At 46.1% G+C, this 19802-nt stretch overlaps 1 protein-coding gene across 1 annotated transcript in view; it reads left to right on the forward strand.

Moving 5' to 3' along the window:
• LOC125944425 (uncharacterized) overlaps positions 1 to 19802 on the forward strand; it is a 44796-nt gene that overhangs the window by 1271 nt on the left and 23723 nt on the right. Inside the window, exons 2-8 of the mRNA XM_049664900.1 lie at positions 1573 to 1721; positions 4394 to 4543; positions 7656 to 7766; positions 10152 to 10315; positions 13760 to 13897; positions 16129 to 16239; positions 16955 to 17077. Coding sequence (XP_049520857.1) covers positions 1573 to 1721; positions 4394 to 4543; positions 7656 to 7766; positions 10152 to 10315; positions 13760 to 13897; positions 16129 to 16239; positions 16955 to 17077 — 946 coding nt within the window. The remainder of the gene's footprint in view (positions 1 to 1572; positions 1722 to 4393; positions 4544 to 7655; positions 7767 to 10151; positions 10316 to 13759; positions 13898 to 16128; positions 16240 to 16954; positions 17078 to 19802) is intronic.

Below are 19802 nucleotides of genomic sequence, written 5' to 3' on the forward strand. Positions count from 1 at the left end.
CGCGGGCAAAACGCCGACGGCGTCGACAACAGTTCTGCGTGTTGCCGGTGCTGCTGCATGCCGAAGTTTATACAGCTGATAAAGCTACTATCATTACTCCGTATAGCTCTCTATTTTATTCAAGTAATATGTTCACTCATTTGCGCTGCCTTTTTACTGTACATCAAAGCACAAATCAATGAAGGGTAATAAAGGCACGGCGAACAACTCTTGCGACATGCGACAAGTGACTATAGACAGTACTCGGTACGCGCTAGTCGGTATGCGTCAAAAGTTTGTAAAAACTGTTTGTCATTGGCTGGCTAAACATGTTCGTGTCACAAATTGCGGTGCGTTATCCACCCTATAGCGCAAGAACTGTTGTGTAAATACGCGTTCCAGGTTTAGAATACCGAGCGCTTATTCAGATACAAGTGCGGCTGGTTTTAAACGTGCACCATCCCGTAGATTGCGCATATGCACTCGTATAGTGCTCGTACTTTCTTCTTGCGGAAAATTGATGGACTGTTGGGGCGTGCGATAATTACGCGGGAAAATTTATTCGCGAGAACATTCCATGTGGTAAATAGATAATTTAATTTCCAGTAAATCTTTGTTCAAATGGCACTCGCTGTAAGCGGAAACTTTACTTGCAAGCAGCACTTAATTTTGCGACAAAAGCAGGAACCGCAAATGGCCTTTATTCGCGGACACTTGCGCAACCGGGAGTCATTAAACGAATAAATAAAGTCACTCTGGTCCGGCTAACAGATTGCGCTTGACTTCCATGAGCTATCATCATCACTAGTCGGAACCAGGAGATGACAGTCGCTACAGAAAATTTTCAGTGTGGCATGATTGCAGTCCAGCGGGAAAAAGTTCACCGGCGATTACGACTTTCCCTAATGCGAAATTTGAGCGGAACTCGATACGTGTTTTCATTTCGAGATATATTGAGGAAAAGAATTTGAGAGAGACATGTAGCAGAGTCGGCAATCGTCATATATCTGATCTGCGGTGAAGCGCGTCGGCCTTTATACATGAGTCGTCGAAGGTTCCAGTGTAATCGATGGGGCCGCTTGGCTTCCAGAAAGCACTAGACAATTCGCGTCGCGCATACAATCAGATTATAAAGCAACCGCAGACCATGACAATCGAAACAAGCGCGAACGAGACCAAACCAAGCACACCAAACAAGCGCGAGCGAGAGCTGACGGGAGCAGACGATAGTACGAAACTAGTGGTCCGGCTGAGACCAGATACGAGTACGCATCGAGCGGTCGGGCAGGTCGGCATGTAACCGGTTTCCCGCGTGCACGTCACTGAAGGGACCGCTCTCATTGGTCTCCGCCGTTCGCGGCTCGCGTCTCTTATGTCTACCTTGTCTCTTATTTCGCTGTTGTGCTCGTTCGCTCGGTTACGCCGCCGCCGCCGCTCGCCGCAAGGACGGGGCATTAGGAGCTGCGCTCTGAAAAAAGATACGTAATTTTCGATGGTGAATGTTGGGGCAGCGAGCTTTATGCGAGTAAGTACGGTGCATTCATTTCGTCCTTCATGCTTTCATTTGCATGTACCCCTCTGGCAACGTTCCAGGCTTTGGGCGGCGCAGTTCGCGTGATGCAACGCCGCTCGAGAAGCAGCCGACGATCCGGCGGTTTCAGATCGACGAGCAGCAGATATTCGGCTCGACCGGCCTGCTCATGCCGCTCTACCTGTCTCCCCTCATCTACCAGGGGACTCCGGTAAGCACAGCTGCAGCGTCGACTTTCTCTTGACAGCGGTCGCTATTTCGGGACATGTACCGTGCTCCCAGCTCCGAAATCGGGACGGGTCGACGATTGAAATGAAGCTTACATCGGTAGTCCTTACTAAATAGCGAGAACAAAAAAAAAAAAAGCTGATTTGCACATCACCCACGAAAATGATTTTGCCTAGTATTCGTTGCAATTAAGAGACAGTGATAAAACATGTCGACAGGTGGAAGCACAGACTTTATTTTGGCCTGCGCATTCTCCTTTCTCTTTCTTTCTTTCTTTCTTTCTTTCTTTCTTTCTTTCTTTCTTTCTTTCTTTCTTTCTTTCTTTTCTTTCTTCTTCTTTCTCTTTTAAAAGAAGACCGCCGGTACTTGTAAACATTCAAATTGCTGTAAAGACAAGCTTCAATGTTCAATGGATCCTTTCTGCGGGCGCTGCTGGCCACCTCAGCTTTATTTACATGGTTGCTTTAAAGCTGGCATGGAGAAAGAAGAAAAAAAAAAAAAAAACCGAAAACAAAGGGATTATTACGCCACCCAGCCAACAATCGCACGGCAATCTCCGCGACGCCGTCCCCTTCACTTTTTTTGTCTCGGCCCAACACGTGACCTTGCGCTGCGTCGTCAACACCCGTGTACCGTTCGTTGGGTGCACGTTTAGACCTTCAATGACGAGACATATAAAAACCCTGAAAAATGTTGCATTTTCTATCTAAATCTGCGAAACACATCAATCTGCGAAACACATCAAATCTGCGAAACACATCAAACACAAACACATCAAGCATAATCAACAAAATATTTTCCGGAAATATATTCAGCAATAGGGGGGAAATCCGAGGCAGGAAAACAAAGTGGGCTTCACCCCAAGACACCTCAGGTTTCTTTTTTAACTTGTGTAGACAGCCCTCGTCATATGTGAACCATGTGTACATTTCAGTTGCTTTACATCACATGTTTTACACCACCACAGTTGGATATCTTGCGTCGGCTTGTCTCCTCTGACCTTGCTTTCATAAGACAGAGAGGCACGGGCCAAACTTCTTCCTCGTTCGTGTTATTGCTCTAAACCAACAAAAGACTCTTGCTGCCTGTCAGTGTTGGCCGAAGACATTCAGCTGGAAACTTCGTGTTAAATAGTGAAACTCGGCAACAATCTTTTTTTTTTTTTCTGGTATGTTGCCTGCAGGCAACGCTCGTCAGAAACGGTTTAGAACCCCAGGTGGTCAAAATTAATCCAAAACTCGGGCACTACGGCGTGCCTTTTAATCATGCCGTATGTTTGACACGTAAGACCCTACAATATAATTTTTACTTTTGCTCCGACAACTGCTCTGCGCACATTTTCTTCTCCAATCCACCAATGGCCAGTCCGCTTGTGCCTCTTGAAGTAGGCTGTCTGATTGTGCCCTCTGAGAGCGCGGGAGCTTTTGTACCGGCCGAGCACGAGTAAGGGGGCTTAGATACTAGCACCCAAACCACTTAGAAGGGTCCACTCATGTTGCGCGCAAACAGTGTGAAGTAGAGCACTGCACGGGCTCGGGCTTACCCGAAAGCCCGGGCCCGGCCCGGCCCGGCCCAGAGGAGTTTTTCACGGGCTCGGGCCGGGCTCGGGCACGGCGTGTGCTTTTTGACCCGGGCCCGGGCCGGGCTCGGGTTTCTTGACGCGGGCCCGGGCCGGGCTCGGGCTTTCTGCGAGTTATTCTCGGGCTTCTCAACTCTGAAAAACATCTATTTTTCGGTCTCGGGCCGGGTTCGGGCCGGTTTCGAGTCGGGCTCGGGCCGGGCTCGGGCTTAAGGTAAAGGGGTGGCGGGTCGGGCCGGGCGGGTAACGTAGATTATTTCCGGGCCCGGGCCGGGCCCGGGTCTCGCCATAAAAGTTTTGATCGGGCTCGGGCGGGCCGCCCAATGTAAAAACGGGCCCGGGCCGGGCCCGGGCCGCAACAATCGGCCCGTGCAGTGCTCTAGTGTGAAGTGCCGGGGAGAATTCCTAAAATTAGTATTTTTCGGCTTAAACAGAATTCCCAAGATTGCAATAGGCGGGTACTTTTCGGCATTTATCGGTAAAAAAGCAAAAACTCCAGTCCCTATTAAAAATGGGTACATAGCGAAATATGTATGAAGTAATTGAATACCCCCTTGAAATCCTCGCGGAGATTTGTGGTGGAGAACATGCAATAACGAATATAACAAAGCAATGGATATAACGAATTAATATTGGTTTCTCGTTTAACCTCGTTATAACGAGGTATTGCCGTACATTTATTGTCTTCACTCCAAAGTGCGACTGACGTTTTCAGGCTTCAATTTGGTCGCATAACGCCCCCACTTTGTTATTCCTTCCTCTATGACAGTTGGGATATGATACCCTCTGCAGAACCTTATCACGCTTTCTTCTTCTTTTTTTTTTTCAACCTTCTTCGGCACAAGTTGTGCGGAGCTGTCTCCGCACAATTTGACTCATGTAATTACTGTGTAGAATCACTGTCACCGAGGCGATAGCATATTTACTACGCCTATAATACGAGTCCTGGGAGCACTTGCGCCGGCCACTAAGCAACAACGAAACGCTTTTACGTTAGATAACTTTCGTCAATGTGGGCCCTGGTCGGTCTCATCAGATTCGTGCTCCTGAAGTGTGCGCGTCTGTTTTGCGAGCAGGAGAGTCTGTGCCTGTACTCGGTGCTGCTGCCACTCTGCTGGTGGGCCACGGGATCGATTCCCCGCTGCGTGGCCGCACTGGCACCCATGGTGACGCTGCCCGTGCTGCAAACCATGAGCGCCGACGACGCGGCTGCCGCCTTCCTCACGGTAAACGGGTTTGTGCGCAACTTGCCCCCAACTGTACTGTCGAGAAACGCGCGGAGTGATACTTTTATGACCGCACTACTTTCTTAGCTTCCGCAGCGTTGCCTGCGAAGTGTGAAACGGAGTACAGTAATAGGTATACCGGCACGATAACGGCACGATCGCCGCCGTGTTGACAAGTTGCAGACGGCACTTAAGAGATGTGCGCAGAAAGTAAGTTGCGACAATATACTTGGAGCCGACAGATCTCTGCGACTGTTTGCATACTTAGCCTGCTCCTTCAAGTTTGCGCGCAACTAGTGCCCTTTCTCACCCCTTCTATCTCTCTTGTTGCCCCTTTAGCCCGTTTTTGCAGTGCAGGGTAGCAAATCGGATGTGCGTTATTCGGGGAACACAAGTTTGAATTGCTGTTCCATGATAAATTCGTTTGCGCTAAATAACTCACGTATAGGTACCATATATACCTTTTAATCACGGTGCGTATATGATTTTGTGTACGCGACTTGCGTTTGACAGAATGTCCAGTGGGGGCAACAAAATAACCACAAATATTGAGCGTCAGGCAAACTAAATCCTGTGCGTCATATGTGGCTCTGTCTTGTACTGCACTGCGCAGAGTCCAACCCGCCGTGGTTGCTTAGTGGCTATGGTGTTGGCCTGCTAAGCACGATGTCGCGGGATCAAATCCCAGCCTAGGCGGCCGTATTTTGATGGCGGTGAAATGCGGAAAAACCAGTGTACTTAGATTAAGGCGCACGTTGAAGAACCCCAGGTGGTCCTAATTATTCCGCAGTCCCCCACTACGGCGTGACTTGATAATGAGATTGTGGTTTTGGTACGTAAAACCCCGCAATTAATTTCTTTTTGCAGAGTCCACTCAAGTGCTCACGGTCACTTCGCTAAAGACATGTTTGATGGGAGGCATCACTTGCCGCGTTCAGTTAACAGGGGCGAAATATTAGTCTTTTTTCTTTCTTCATTCGCGTAATACTTGCATCAAATGATTAACTTGTGCGCGTACCTTGTGTCGGTGATTGAAGTCCTTTTCTTCTTCTTTTTTTTACAGGAAAATAAAGGACATGTTTCACTAAAATAAGTCACAATTTTATTACTTTCATTATTAGAACCCCCTAAAAAAGCACAAAACATCACTATATTGCCTTGACGTCCTTTCAATAAAGTCTACAGCACCTCGGAGCAATATTAAGAAAGTTTGACACATTACATCGACGGTCCACCATAATTCGTAACTAAAGGGGATGTGACGTGATGTTTTGTTTAATACCATATTTGCGCCATCACGAGTGCGAGCGTTATTAAGATTTATGTCGCCTGTACGCTTATCACCTTTTGCGCATTATTGGGTTTTCGGAGACACGAACGGAAACAGCAACGCTGGTAGGGACACCTGGTGACGCTTTGTCCAACCAGAACTCATTAGGAACGTTATCGTGTAACTTGCGCGTTCTCGTCAAAGTTAGCGATTGTATCTGTATGCCGACGCTTTAGACATAAGTACGATATGACTGGTCAGTGTGATCACAGTCCTGTGTTCTCTGTGGTATAAACTCCACCCCACAAGATGACGCTACGATTGCGGCTGTTATAAAGTCACTGGGCTGTTCTAGGGAGCCTACATGCGAGCGCATGTAGGCTCCCCAGGCTTCCTTCGCTGTTCACGTCTACGTCTGAGGTAACCCGGAATTTCGTAGGTAATAATCCATATGCGGACCGGCGAAAACTGTCTAGTGACAACCAAGCGACAGGGAAATGTTGTAAGTCACGCTGATATATAACTACGTTAATACTTCGCTGGCCAGCAGGCCGAAATGAAGTCGGCTGTCGTTGTGAAAACCTCGCATCGGTCTTTATAACATTTTCGTAGGTGAGAAATCATCAATAGCGGCGCGAGGACTCTACTAATTTGTTTAGTTTAGGTCGTGTCGGCTCCCAAACTGATACCGCGGACAAGTGCATATTGAGCTCGCGCATTTCAAGCTGTCCCTCTAAGCGGCTCCGAAATTGCGTGTACCCGCCGCAGTGGCTATTGTCGTAGCGCGGCCTAGCACGAGGTAGCGGCTTCGATATCCGCCCACGTCGGCCACGTTTCGATGGGGGCGAAATGCAAGAACGTTCGTGTGCTTAGATCTAGGCGTACGTTAAAGAAGCCCAGGAGGGACGTAGTTATTGCGTAGTCACCGCTAAACGTCGCCGCTCCAAACCCACTGAGACGTTTCGGGACGTTCAGCCCGACAGTTTCATATCAATATTCTTTTTTTTTGTGTCGTACGCGCAGTGTCTAGGCTTTTTCTTACAGGTGTTCTTGTACAGCTAATGACGTCAGTTTTTTTCTTGTAGCTATTACGAGAAAGAAATTTACAGAAGAATAAAATTGGGTTGGAGGGCATATGGCAGGCATTGCCAAATCCTCACTGAGAGCTTACCACTGTCGTTGAAAAGAAAAGTATACAATCATTGCATTCTACCGGTGCTAACATATGGGGCAGAAACTTGGAGGTTAACAAAGAAGCTCGAGAACAAGTTAAGGACCGCACAAAGAGCGATGGAACGAAAAATCTTAGGAGTAACTTTAAGAGTACAGGAAGAGAGCGGTGTGGATCAGAGAACAAACGGGGATAAACGATATTCTAGTTGACATTAAGCGGAAGAAAGGGAGCTGGACAGGCCATGTAATGCGTAGGATGGATAACCGGTGGACCATGAGGGTTACAGAATGGATACCAAAAGAAGGGAAGCGCAGTCGAGGACGGCCGAAAACCAGGTGGGATGATGAAGTTAGGAAATTCGCAGGCGCAAGTTGGAATACGCTAGCGCAAGACAGGGGTAATTGGAGATCGCAGGGAGAGGCCTTCGTCCTGCACTGGACAGAAATATAGGATGATGATGATGATGATGATTACTTTTCGCAAACGCAACCGTGTCTTGGTAAGTACAAGGTTCGGGAACACGGAGTGCAATATACTGGAAGGGCTCTGTCTTTTTGCAACGAGGTTATGGTACTCTCTACTTGCGTGCACGTGATTTAGTTCGTGTTTTTCAGAGCAGTTACACTCTTCGTCTAATACTCACTCGTCGCATTCCGATGCCCGCGCAGCCCGCGTCACTGGGGCTCTTCATCGTCCTGGCCATCACGACGGCGGGTTACTCAAGCGGCAACATGATCCCCAGGCTGAGCTTCACAGTGTGCAGCAAATACGGACTCCAGGTTCGTACGGACTCCGGGTCTGGCGAGGGCCCGTGTATCCGCGGGGTCGGAGTTCAGGGGGCCGAATTCACAAAGCTTTTCGTGCATACGTGCTGTTTGCCACTGGACGGCTATGTATACCAATGATGTGTCCAGCATCGGAATTGCCTTGATTTTACTGTTACAAATGATTCTAGCGCAAGAGCTTTTCGGGAATTCGGGTCAGGGTGCTCAATTGTCTCGTCTGTCTACACCTCCTTCTGTGACACCAGGTGCGGCTCTTTTGTACAGTCGGCGTCTGACGTTTAGGGTCTGCGAGATCCGGTAAAGAGGCTGAATATTTCCACAGCCGGAGCACGCAGCAGAAGCTTCGTATTGAGTTGCTTTTCGCTCGTAACTGTTCTTTGAGATTGGCGAATAATGCGTGCAGTATCACGATTGGCTGAGAATCCTCTTACGTATACAGCTATAGCCTGAGAGGTTTTTTTTTTTTGAATACAGGCTCAGATAAATAACCTGTACAAGCATACGCAAACAGCGTAGTGTTGTACGGTTTTACTGGCTATGGTCACCAACTCTCTGGAGACGAAACATTCTATCAGGTTCCTCTGCCCGAAAACGTTTGACGCTGACTGTAGTTTGCGCTTATCCACCGTGGCTGCTTTGTGGTTACATGGTGTTGTGCTGCTGAGCACGAGGTCGAGGGATGAAATCCCAGCCACGGCGGCCGCATTTTGATGGGTGCGAAATGAGAAAACACCCGTGTACTTAGATTAAGGTGCACGTGAAAAAAAAAAAAAAAAAGCCCAGGTGGTTCAAATTATTCCGGAGTCCCCCACTACGGCGTGCCTCATAATCAGATCGTGGCCGGTTTTGGCACGTAACACCCCATAATTTCATTTTTTTTAGTTTGCGCTTCTGGCTGTGTGGGCTTAGCCGAGTTTCATACAAAACCCTGGTCTGTATTCTGTAGCTTCTATTTCGCTTTTCGTTTCTCATGCGTCACATCGAGTGACAGATCACAGTGATAAGGGTGGCGAAGCGGCGCATTCGAGCCAAGACCGGCTGCCAGGCTAACATCACCTGTAGCGAACACCTTAACCAACCAATCAACTAAGTACGAACCAATTGACGGTGGGCCAAAAGATATTGAGATTGATAATGAGATAATGAAATTGACTTAGAAAACACGGCCACCGGAAGCCGCGTACGGTTATTCTCAGTGAAGAAATACTGGGGTGTACGCATATTTCACATTTGGAATACAAACCGAAAACTTCTATTCGAGAAAATTGTTCGATTTCGATTACGGACGAATGTACGGGGCTACTTCGACTATACGGGATCCAGCCGGTAGGCCTCGGAAGATAGATCCACGCATATTTTCTTTCAGTCGCTTCAAGCGGCATTTGTAGGGAGACTAGAAGCATTGGTGACCTATAACGTCACCGTTCACTTTTTCCTATCCTTCGAACTGCCCGGTAAAACGGCATTTCGAGTACATTTGGACTGTTAAGAGAAATGAGTAAGTTCTTGTTTCTTTTTTTTTTGTGCTATCTTTAGTCAACGTTCTTTTTTTTTTTCTTTTCGCAATAGTGGTACCAGAATGATATTCGGTATTCAATTCAATAGTCGAAGGCCTTATTTTTTGAATTCTCACATTCAATTCCATTTTAAAATTTCAATATTCGAATGCCGCACAGAGATGGGCAGATAATATAATGATGATGATAATTATAATAAATTCTTTATTCGAATCAGCAGACGTTATAGGAGCAGAGACAGAAAGCCAACGCAAAAGGTTTGTTGTTGCCTGCACACCTAATAACGAATGCTACAGAGAATAAATTTCGTAGAGCAATAATAATAATAATAATAATAATAATAATAATAATAATAATAATAATAATAATAATAATAATAATAATAATAATAATAATAATAATAATAATAATAATAATAATAATAATAATACTGAATAGCACTGTGCGGCACATAGCTAATCGAGTTCATATGAATATTGAACTACCCAAGAATAAAGTGTTTCTCAATTCGTAGGCATCAAGGGCGTAGCCAGAAGGGGGGGGGGGGGGGTGAAGGAAGGGCACACCAAGCACGTGACACCCCCCTTTTCTTCCCTCTAGAAATTTCTGTGTATCAGGAATGCCTCGCATAAAACGACACGCGACAACATCCACCAACCCCGCCGCCATTTCCCGGTCAGGTGCACGCCCTCCCCCCAATGATACGCATCGCTACATTGTCATCAGGAACAGTGCATCGGCAAAAGAATTATGGACATATTCTTCACACCTAATCGAAAGCTACAATCAAAACCAAATGTTATACCCGTATGTACATAAAAACAATTAAAAAAATGGCAAGCGGTCCTCCCTGCGTGTGCAGGTCGTGCCGCTGTTCCTGTGGTTGGCGGCGGTGACGTACGTGACGTCACTGTTTGTGCCCAAGGCCGTGGTGGCCGTGCTGCTGAACCTGGTCGTTGACAAGATCCTCAGCTGCATTCACCACTGCGAGCTCGACAAGACGCTCATCGAGCAGCAGGACCAAAGGTATATGTGACCGTGGCCAGTCCCTCAGTCGATGAGACGCGCGCGATGAAGGGCAGAGACCGGTGTGTATAGAGTGACCGCCGCATTCTAGGATCCACAAATACTCCAACTCGACTCAGTGATGATATTTTTATCGGCGTACCCTTTGAAACGGAGATGGAGACAAAAAGTCACCTAGCTTGCATGATTTAATCGGGTTTTACTGCAGCTACCGCAGTCAAGCATTTTGCCTCTACATTGTTGACCTCTTTCTCCATATATCGTAAAGTTGGTTACCTATGCCTGTAACGGTTCCGTTTCTATCAATCTTATTCCCTGCTTTTAAATGCGAAGCATTTCTTGGCGAACATTTGCAATTTTGACAGCATCCATCCATCCGTCCGTCCGTCCGTCCGTCCGTCCGTCCGTCCGTCCGTCTATCTATCTATCTATCTATCTATCTATCTATCTATCTATCTATCTATCTATCTATCTATCTATCTATCTATCTATCTATCTATCTATCTATCTATCTATCTATCTATCTATCTATCTATCTATCTATCTATCTATCTATCTATCTATCTATCTATCTATCTATCTATCTATCTATCTATCTATCTATCTATCTATCTATCTATCTATCTATCTATCTATCTATCTATCTATCTATCTATCTATCTATCTATCTATCTATCTATCTATCTATCTATCTATCTATCTATCTATCTATCTATCTATCTATCTATCTATCTATCTATCTATCTATCTATCTATCTATCTATCTATCCCCCTACGTCTTGGTGCTTTCATGGTCGACAGGATGTCACTTAGCGCTTTTCGCCCATAACTAGACAATAAAAGCTTAGTTTGAACCGAATCCACACGTCTTTCTTGCTCAGGACAAGCGCAGCTCTTACTGGATCTCCAGTACATTGTGGACTAAACAGGAAGCCAGACACTAAGGGCACGGCCACGCTAGCGGCAAAAACGCGCGTTTTTGCCGCTAGCGTGGCTGTACCCTTACCTTCGAGAGCATTCCGATGCGCACTATCAGAGAGAGAGAGAAAAAAAAAAGGAGAACATGAACGATGCCACCGAATTTGCAGATTAATTTATTGTCCGACCCTCACAAACGCCACAAACCTGCGTTTGCTCTCCTTTTCTTATTTGTCATTTCCTTAAAGCGCCAGCTTTGCAGGCCAAACTCGAAGGGCGCGCGAGCTGTCGCGCCGCCATCTCGCTTTGCCGAGATAAGCAAAGCGCAACATGTATGCTGGACGCGCGTGAGACCGCAGCCACGAGCGAAACGTGGCGAAAAGGACATGTCAAGCGAGCGCACTCTCCCCCGTCGGTCAGGCACAAGCGAAAGATAAGAGGCGCAGTCGAATCGAGCTGCGCTCCAGATATCGTTATAGCCGCCGCAAACATAACGAGATAACCGAGCACAACACTTCGCGGCGCTGGCGTCAGTCTAGGCCACGCTACGGAGCGTTCGTGATAAGCGTGCTTACGGCTGTACGTAAAGAAATGTCATTGTCATCACTGCGCATGCTCCACCTACGAACGCTATTCTAAAATATTCTAAATAACGTACGTCTCTGACGCGCCGTTATGTGCGGTTTCTTTCCGCCTCACAAAGCATATGATAAAGCAAAATGGGGGCATTCGATAGAGACGTATTGAATAGATTGTTGACGGAACACGTCAGCACAGATGTAAACAAAAATATGCCATTATTTTAGACGACTGAACGAGAAAACGCACACCCAAGTGATGGGTGCTGTTGGAGCCGACGTAGAACTTATTTCAATGTACGACTCTCTCATTTTAGCTACTACAGTGGTACAAGGTTCCTCTATATTTTTTGCTTAAAACAGGCCGTATAAACTGCACATGTATTGCTATTCTTGAAATCCATGATACTACATTTGTAAGCAGCCACAGAACCTTATTTCAAAAGTTTGAAAATAGATCCTTAGCTTCTGGTTTGAGCATAATTATAACTCATATATAAAAATAACAATTTTTAACATAACTTTCACGTTCGGAGTATCCACATGGCTCTGGAAAACTCGCATTTTAAGGCGAAAGCTTTATATGACCCATGAAGCGAAAATCAAAGCCTCTTTCTTAAAGAAAGAAGGTTGATCGCGAAGCTTTCTTCCATGCAAACTGAATCAAAGTCCAAAGCCAACGACCACGCAACGAACCCAAGAAATGTTGAGCGACCCGATGCGAGGTATATGACATTTGAATGCTTGTTTAGGATTGTATTTTTTGAACGTTGAAGTTGAATGAAGACACATTTAGTCAAGTTGCACAGTCTATAGTTTAGATCATGTAGCCGTTGATTACACGCACACACTCACACTTTCACGTACGGCTCTACACTCGCACAGTATTGTGATCGCTGTGGTAGATGGTCAGAGGGTCTGCCAAGTTGCGGATAGACGAAACCGGCTTTACGGACACGATCGCGCTCGCGCTCAGAAAGTTTAGAATTTCGTATAAGCAGACGCATCGTGCATGGCTAGCAGAACCGCGCCGGCCTTCCCAACTAATTTTCTATGGCTGCCGCCATGTATCGCTCCTAATTGGGTTTGAGTGGGCTCCCTAGGTTTTAAGCACGCCGATCTGGACTTGTAAGAAGTCCCAGCACGTTTCAGCAGTCTGAACATTCCAACGCATTGCAGGTCTTGTCTACCCGCCATGGTTGCTCAGTGGCTATGGTGTTGGGCTGCTGAGCACGAGGTCGCGGGATCGAATCCCGGCCACGGCGGCCGCATTTCGATGGGGGCGAAATGCGAAAACACCCGTGTACTTAGATTTAGGTGCACGTTAAAGAACCCCAGGTGGTCGAAATTTCCGGGGTTCCCCACTACGGCGTGCCTCATAATCAGATCGTGGTTTTGGCACGTAAAACCCCATAATTTAATTTTAATTTTTTTTGCAGGTCTTGTCTGATGACGGCGTTGTTCTATCAAAGCGCTAGAAAAACACACAAGTCATAAAACACGCTTCCAACCACAGCTGGCATTCGTCCCGCCCAAGTATTACTGCTGCTAGCATCATTTCCGACAGTAGTGATAAGCAATGACGTCATCGTGACCGCCATATTGTTGTACCGCCAGCCGGGCGAAAAAGCTACGCGTCACCACGATTCGCTTATCTCCAGCAGCACGGTGGAGGCTACGAATAGGACAACAGTATGGTGTTATGACTTCACGTGAATACTCCCCATAAACAGGTCGGGAGATTGCTCAGATTTCAGTGGGAACGATCACGACAACCTGTTCGAACAATATACTTTCTTCGCGATGAATGATGTAAGCATTTTAGTCGTTTTTGAGACGCTGGTAATTTCTTCGAGCGACCGCAACCCTTTGCTAGAAGCACTCGGTTGCAATCTCAGCGGAAAGGCTGTCACAATGTGATGTCATGCGCGCGAAATTGTCGTTGCAGAGAGGAGCCGGAAAAACCGTCCCCACAGCCAGTTCAAACCCGCCAGGCCTCCGTAACTTCGATCGAGACGGAGCGGCTGCTTGCTGAGTTGGCCGAAGTCGTCGTTCAACTGGACCACGAGTGTGCCGACTGCAAAAAGTGAGCCTTTCCTCCGTGCCTCACAACCGTATGCGTGTAGCGCAGTTAGAAGAAAGGGTGTTCGAGCTACTCCTATTGTTGGTGTTCCGCATAAATCACTCCATTTTGGGGTGGTGTTGTAGTGGCGATGGGAATGCGAACAAAGGTGTTTACATCCTTAGGGCCCATTCACACTTGCGACTAAGCGAGGTCGCGCGACCAATTGCGACTGGCGACCAGAAAACTACTCAAGACGAACGATGTTCACACTTACAAATGCGACCGACGAGTCGCTAAACCGAAATGTATCACGATATGCCGTTCACGTCTGCTTGAAATGTCATCGCCGCGTAAAATAAGCGTCTGCGTATACGGACGTCCTGTTCCTTCGCATCTGATTGGTTCAGCTGTTCTGCGACTGTGGTCGCGCGACTGAAAAATCGAGCAGTGAGCGACTGGCCCGAAACGGTCGCATTTCGAGAAAAGCGACCATTTGCGACTACTTTCGACTGGTCGCTTTGCGACCAACTTGGTCGCGCGACCTCGCCTAGTCGCAAGTGTGAATGGGCCCTTAAGAGTGAGGGCGTTAACCACGAGACAAACAACGGCGCCCTAAAGACGCACAAAGCAGGAAAGCCCTATTAAAGGTGCTTGTACCCTTGAGTGTACAAAACTTCTTACCGCGGGCGCTTACTATCGAACGGAGCACGCTTAGTGAACATACAGAACCGAAAGACACGAGAGACTCCCGCAATTGTAATAAATATGTGATAAATGTTTCGCAGACATATGCAAATCAGAGCTACACGTACATATGGAAATCAGAGCTACACGTACATCAACGACAGTCAAGCTGTGTGAAGGCGTTCTCACACCTTATGGAAATCATGCATAGTTTGGATTTACATTTGTTTGAAATCCACTCGAGATCTTTGCCAACCGTTCACTATATCCGGTGCCATTTCATTTCTATAACCAAGCCTATTGAAAAATCTTCACTACGCTCGAGCTTAGCTACTTTTACACTCTCTGCTAGATTAGCGACGCATTTTCCAGTATGCAGCACCGGCTGTGACCACGCCGGCGTCAAGCTGCGCGTTCCTATGGCTTAATCATACGGCTGCTTTTGGGGCTCACATGCCGGCTGAGATGCTTGCTTTTTGTGGCTGACATTAGATACCGACCGCCCAGCCACACGTTTCCACCCCACCGCGAGTAAAACGGTTGTCCTAGTTCCTTGTAGGAAGTCCCGCCCGTTTAAAGAAGTATCTAGCACAACATGGTTTTAGGGAGCGTATGGCGTCACCACAGCCACGTACTTGGAAATAAGCAGTTTGGGTTAAGTCGTTGCCCTCTATTATGAGAGCTCACATTAAGGGTTACCAGGTTCCACACACTGTAACTATAGCCGTAAAGGTAAGAAAAATTAGCAAATGTAGCGAACGCGGAGCCATCCTAGTTGGCACACATATAAAGCAGTCAATAAAATAGGCAAACTGTATGTACAAAATAATCGCCATAAATGCTTGTGGTCCGCAACTGCGTCTGCGGATATGACAGGGATGTTCACCTGATGACTTGAATTTTCACATCACGTAAGAGAGGATTATCTAGTGTAACTGATTATTACACACTATTGTCACAGTGCAAGTTGCGAGTGCCCATTAGAAGTATAGTGATTACCAGAGATTGACTAATAACGTTCAAGAAGGTTTAATCTTTCCTTTTTTGAATAGGAATTGTACAGTAAGAGCTAAATGCGCAAATATAGACAAGGGCTGCTGCTGTTATCTTTACTATACAGACAGAGAAGTACAACACATGCAGGGCTGCCATGCGTTTTAATTACAGATCAGACACCGATACTTTCATATACTAGACGCAGTCGCGAGTTATAACTTCACAACGTGCGAGATCATGCTAGTTGGCATTCTATTCACTGCCATTTCAGTAAACAAGAAAATATTCGTTTTCTCAAGTCTACTAATAATTTCCTTGCACGCTAACGGAATCGACATTAATAGAACTCTCTTGTAATACAACTTTACTATGTTATATATATTACATTATTTATATTATTATGCTGTTGCTATATTAGTTATATTATTTACAATATTAATGCATTACAACCAGTTTGTAGCCGATCCATAGAGCCACCTAAATTTTGATACGACTCTAGAGTAGCTTGTTTGCCGCAAAGTACCCAAATCTGGTGGCCCTGCTCAAAGTAGCTTCCCGGGATTCGACCGCAGGATACACAAGGGCTCGTGCCGTCCCCCGGAACCTCAACGAGAAAAGTGGGAGATCGAGGAGCCGCCACTTCCGGCTCCTCCTACTCGACGGCAGCCCTCGTTGGTCTCTGGGTGAGCTCAGTCTTCAAAATGCGCCCGCAACCGTTTCATACTGGGAATTGCGTTTCTCAGGGAGACAAGCCAAACCCCTTAATTACAACAGTCGTATATATTTTGCAGACTAGTAGACCTCTTTCAATTCTTACAGACCTGTTCTGTATACTGTCTATAAATAAAAGGGGTCAACGAGTCTATTTCCTTTCTTTTTTTTTCTATAGTCGTCCATAAAGTTCTGAGCTGATAGTATGCAACAAATGATTGAGGGCCTTATCCGACAAAGTGTGAGAGCAGGGTTGAAAATTGATATGCACAGAACACAAAGATGATGTTCAATAGCCTCGCACGACAACAAGAATTCACGATTGACAGTCACCCTCGGGAATCTGTGCAGCAGTACGTTTATCTAGGCGAATTAATCACAGGGGACCCTGATCCTGAGAAATAAATTTATGGGAAAATAAAAATGGCCAGGGGCACATACGGTATAGGCATTACCAAGTCATGACCGGCAGTTTACCGCTGTTCTCGAGAAGCGTGCAATCATTGCATTCTACCGATACTAACACATGGTGCAGAAACTTGGAGGTTAACAAGGAAGCTCGAGAACAAGTTAAGCACCGCGCAACAAGGTAATACCGACATATCTTGCAAATGTGCCCTTTCATCATGTTTGCGCACGTGTCATCCCCGTTACAAAATTCACGATAGGCTTTCGATAATGTCGCAGGAATGCGTCCAGGAGGCGGCGCAGCTACGGGAACTCCAGCACCGGTTCCCCTGGTGCATTCTCTCCAACAAGCACAACGGAACAGCGCTACTCTTCCTTGAATCTGCGCCTCTACCAGATCAAGTTAGGCTTGGCCTATTTCACATAGTGGTCAATGCAAGAGGCGTCGCGAATATTTCATCGAATTGCGGACAAAAGACACTTCGACACGCCTAAATGATAAATGGAATGGCGAATTCAGGATTATACCAGGATGATGCGACTGAATAGCTGCATGACTGGTCGTGGTAAAGAAACGCCAAGGGTAAACGCCGAGTTGAAAACGACTAAAATTGAAGAGCATGACTGAAAGACCTCGGGAGATTCATGTTGTGTAGATAGGGCACTGAGCTGTTGAAAACATATCGGCTGAAATTATGCCAGAGTCTTTCAGAAATTCAAGTCATCCACCGCCGCGAACAGGTTAACTTGCGTAGAAATCCTGAGATACCACGGTGATCTCGGAGATGATGCCCTGGTTATAGCGATATGACTGGCGCACACTGAGTGGCTAAATCAAATCAAAGTAAATCAAATGATCAGGTAGATATAATTTACCGTTCCATTAACCAATGGATGTGTTTTTCGGGATGCCTGTGAGCTGACATTGTACGTTCGGGTTTTATGTAAGAAGTAACTTTTTGTTTTTGTTACGCATAACAAAGGTGCTCATTCCATAGAGTTACTATTGTATGAACAATAATTATTGTAGGAAACTATATGACTCATTCTCGGTCAGCGTATATGGATTATGCAAGCCCGTTCACTGCCACGTTCATTCGGCGCATGTATAACGTTTGTATATATAAATCCACAAATATATCCGGCTATATAGATAGCGACCGACCGAAGAGCACCCAGCAGCCAGGCATCCACGCCAAACCCTGGCAGGTATACTTAGGCAAAGACAGCTTCGCTTTGTTAGCAGTGGGCGACGGCCTTTGGGTAACACCAATATTGTTACCAGGCGTTTGTGCACGAAACTCGACGACCCTGCACAAGTGTCTCGCAAGGCGAAGACGGGGTTCAGGAACAAATCCAGCGTGGGCTGCTGGTTGGCCATACAGTAATACTGACAACGCCGTGATATATATTGCAAATGTGCCCTTTCATCACTTTTCAGTACACACCCGTTACAACATTCACTATAACCTTTAGACAATACTCCCATCTGCTTGTCGCATGAAAGCCTAAGGCACAGCAAGCTTAAAAAAAGGGTTTATTTGTGGATTAACAAAATGCCTGCGTTCTGCGGCGCGAGTTAACATGCCATTGCCTGCTACGTGCTGCAGTCTCAAAGAAAGATGGAGCGAGAAATTGTGCGTGAAACGTGAAAGGATAAATGACGCAATTATTTGCTCGTTTATTTCCTACATGTGGATGCTATCCAAGCGGGGAATAACATAGCTATCAACGGTAATAACTAAAATGTTAACTGCGCCTAGCAGAAAAATACTAGTCGGTCTTCCGCGTGTCTGCTGATGGCACGCTTTATTTATTTATTTAGTTATTAATTATTAATTAATTAATTAATTAATTAATTAATTTACTTACTTATTTCTGGATATATTTATTTAGAAATACCTAACATGTATTCAGGAAAGCATCGCCTAAGGGGGAGCTTTGGTTAATCAACGTAAATTAAGTGTTATTCATCGAGGCAAGAAAGAAAAATCAGCATCAACGTAACAAAAGCTTTATTCGCACAACTCAATAGCACGCCAACACCGATACAGTCAATAAAAAAGTACAGTTTAAGTAAAAACTAAGAGCAGAAAAACGTATGCCCGAGAAGATGCTAGTAATTAGTACACAAAGATCATTGCACTACACAGTTGGCGCACAAACGCGAGAACAGCCATATCAATAATGCATCACCGCAGCGCAAAGTCTCCCGGCGAGGCTGGTAGGTAGCAATCGCGAGTATCACTACTGGTCGGGCATTGAAGCCCAGGTTGGCAGCGCGAAATGAAAACAAGAAAAAGAAAGCAAGCAGGCAGCAATTAAACTTTGCCATCTAAGATAAGCTACAAGTTTGCAGACAATGAATCGTGTGTGCTTCCGCACATCATTTGTTTAGAAAAATGAAATAATAACCACGCCATAAGTATGGTCTACAAGTACTGCAAGATCAATAGATAAGGATATATAATGGTACAGGGTAAAGGCACAAAAGGACTACAGATGGCAAAAAAAAATGTTTGAGGCAGAGTTCGATGAAGAGCTGGAAAATTACCTCGTATATATCTAGTGAAAATCTTCCTCAAAACACAAAAATAGACGCAATCCACCCGTTGAAACTACGCGCGGTCTGCCAGAGCCCTTAAGATGGATGGATGGATGGATGGATGGATGCTATGAGTGTCCCCTTTGAAACGGGGTGGTGGGTTGCGCCACCAAGCCCTTGTTATTATTTTTCACACAAATACAAAGAATTCCAGGCGTCAACCTTTTTGAACCATTACTGGGAACTCTGTTTCTGTACGTCTCCGTTTGTTTGCGGTCTCCCTACTTTTCTGCCACCAAACCTCCAACCGCCTCTTACTAATCTCTACAGCGGACATGTTTACTTTGCCCCTGCTATATCCCTCAACCCAAAGGCTTCAAGGAGGTCAGAGGAGCCTAGACTTGTAGCTGGGTAGATTTCTTCACATTCCAATAAAACATGTTCATGGTAAACACGGTAAACATGGTAAAAGAGCCCTCGGCTAAAAGCGCCACCACGCGGCAGCCGGGCGCGCAAACGGCATTACGCTTTCTTCCTGTAGAGCACGCCGAATGGGACGTACGAAGGAAACCCTGCCAGCGC

Source organism: Dermacentor silvarum, chromosome 3 (genome assembly GCF_013339745.2).
Source record: "Dermacentor silvarum isolate Dsil-2018 chromosome 3, BIME_Dsil_1.4, whole genome shotgun sequence".
NCBI lineage: Eukaryota > Metazoa > Arthropoda > Arachnida > Ixodida > Ixodidae > Dermacentor > Dermacentor silvarum.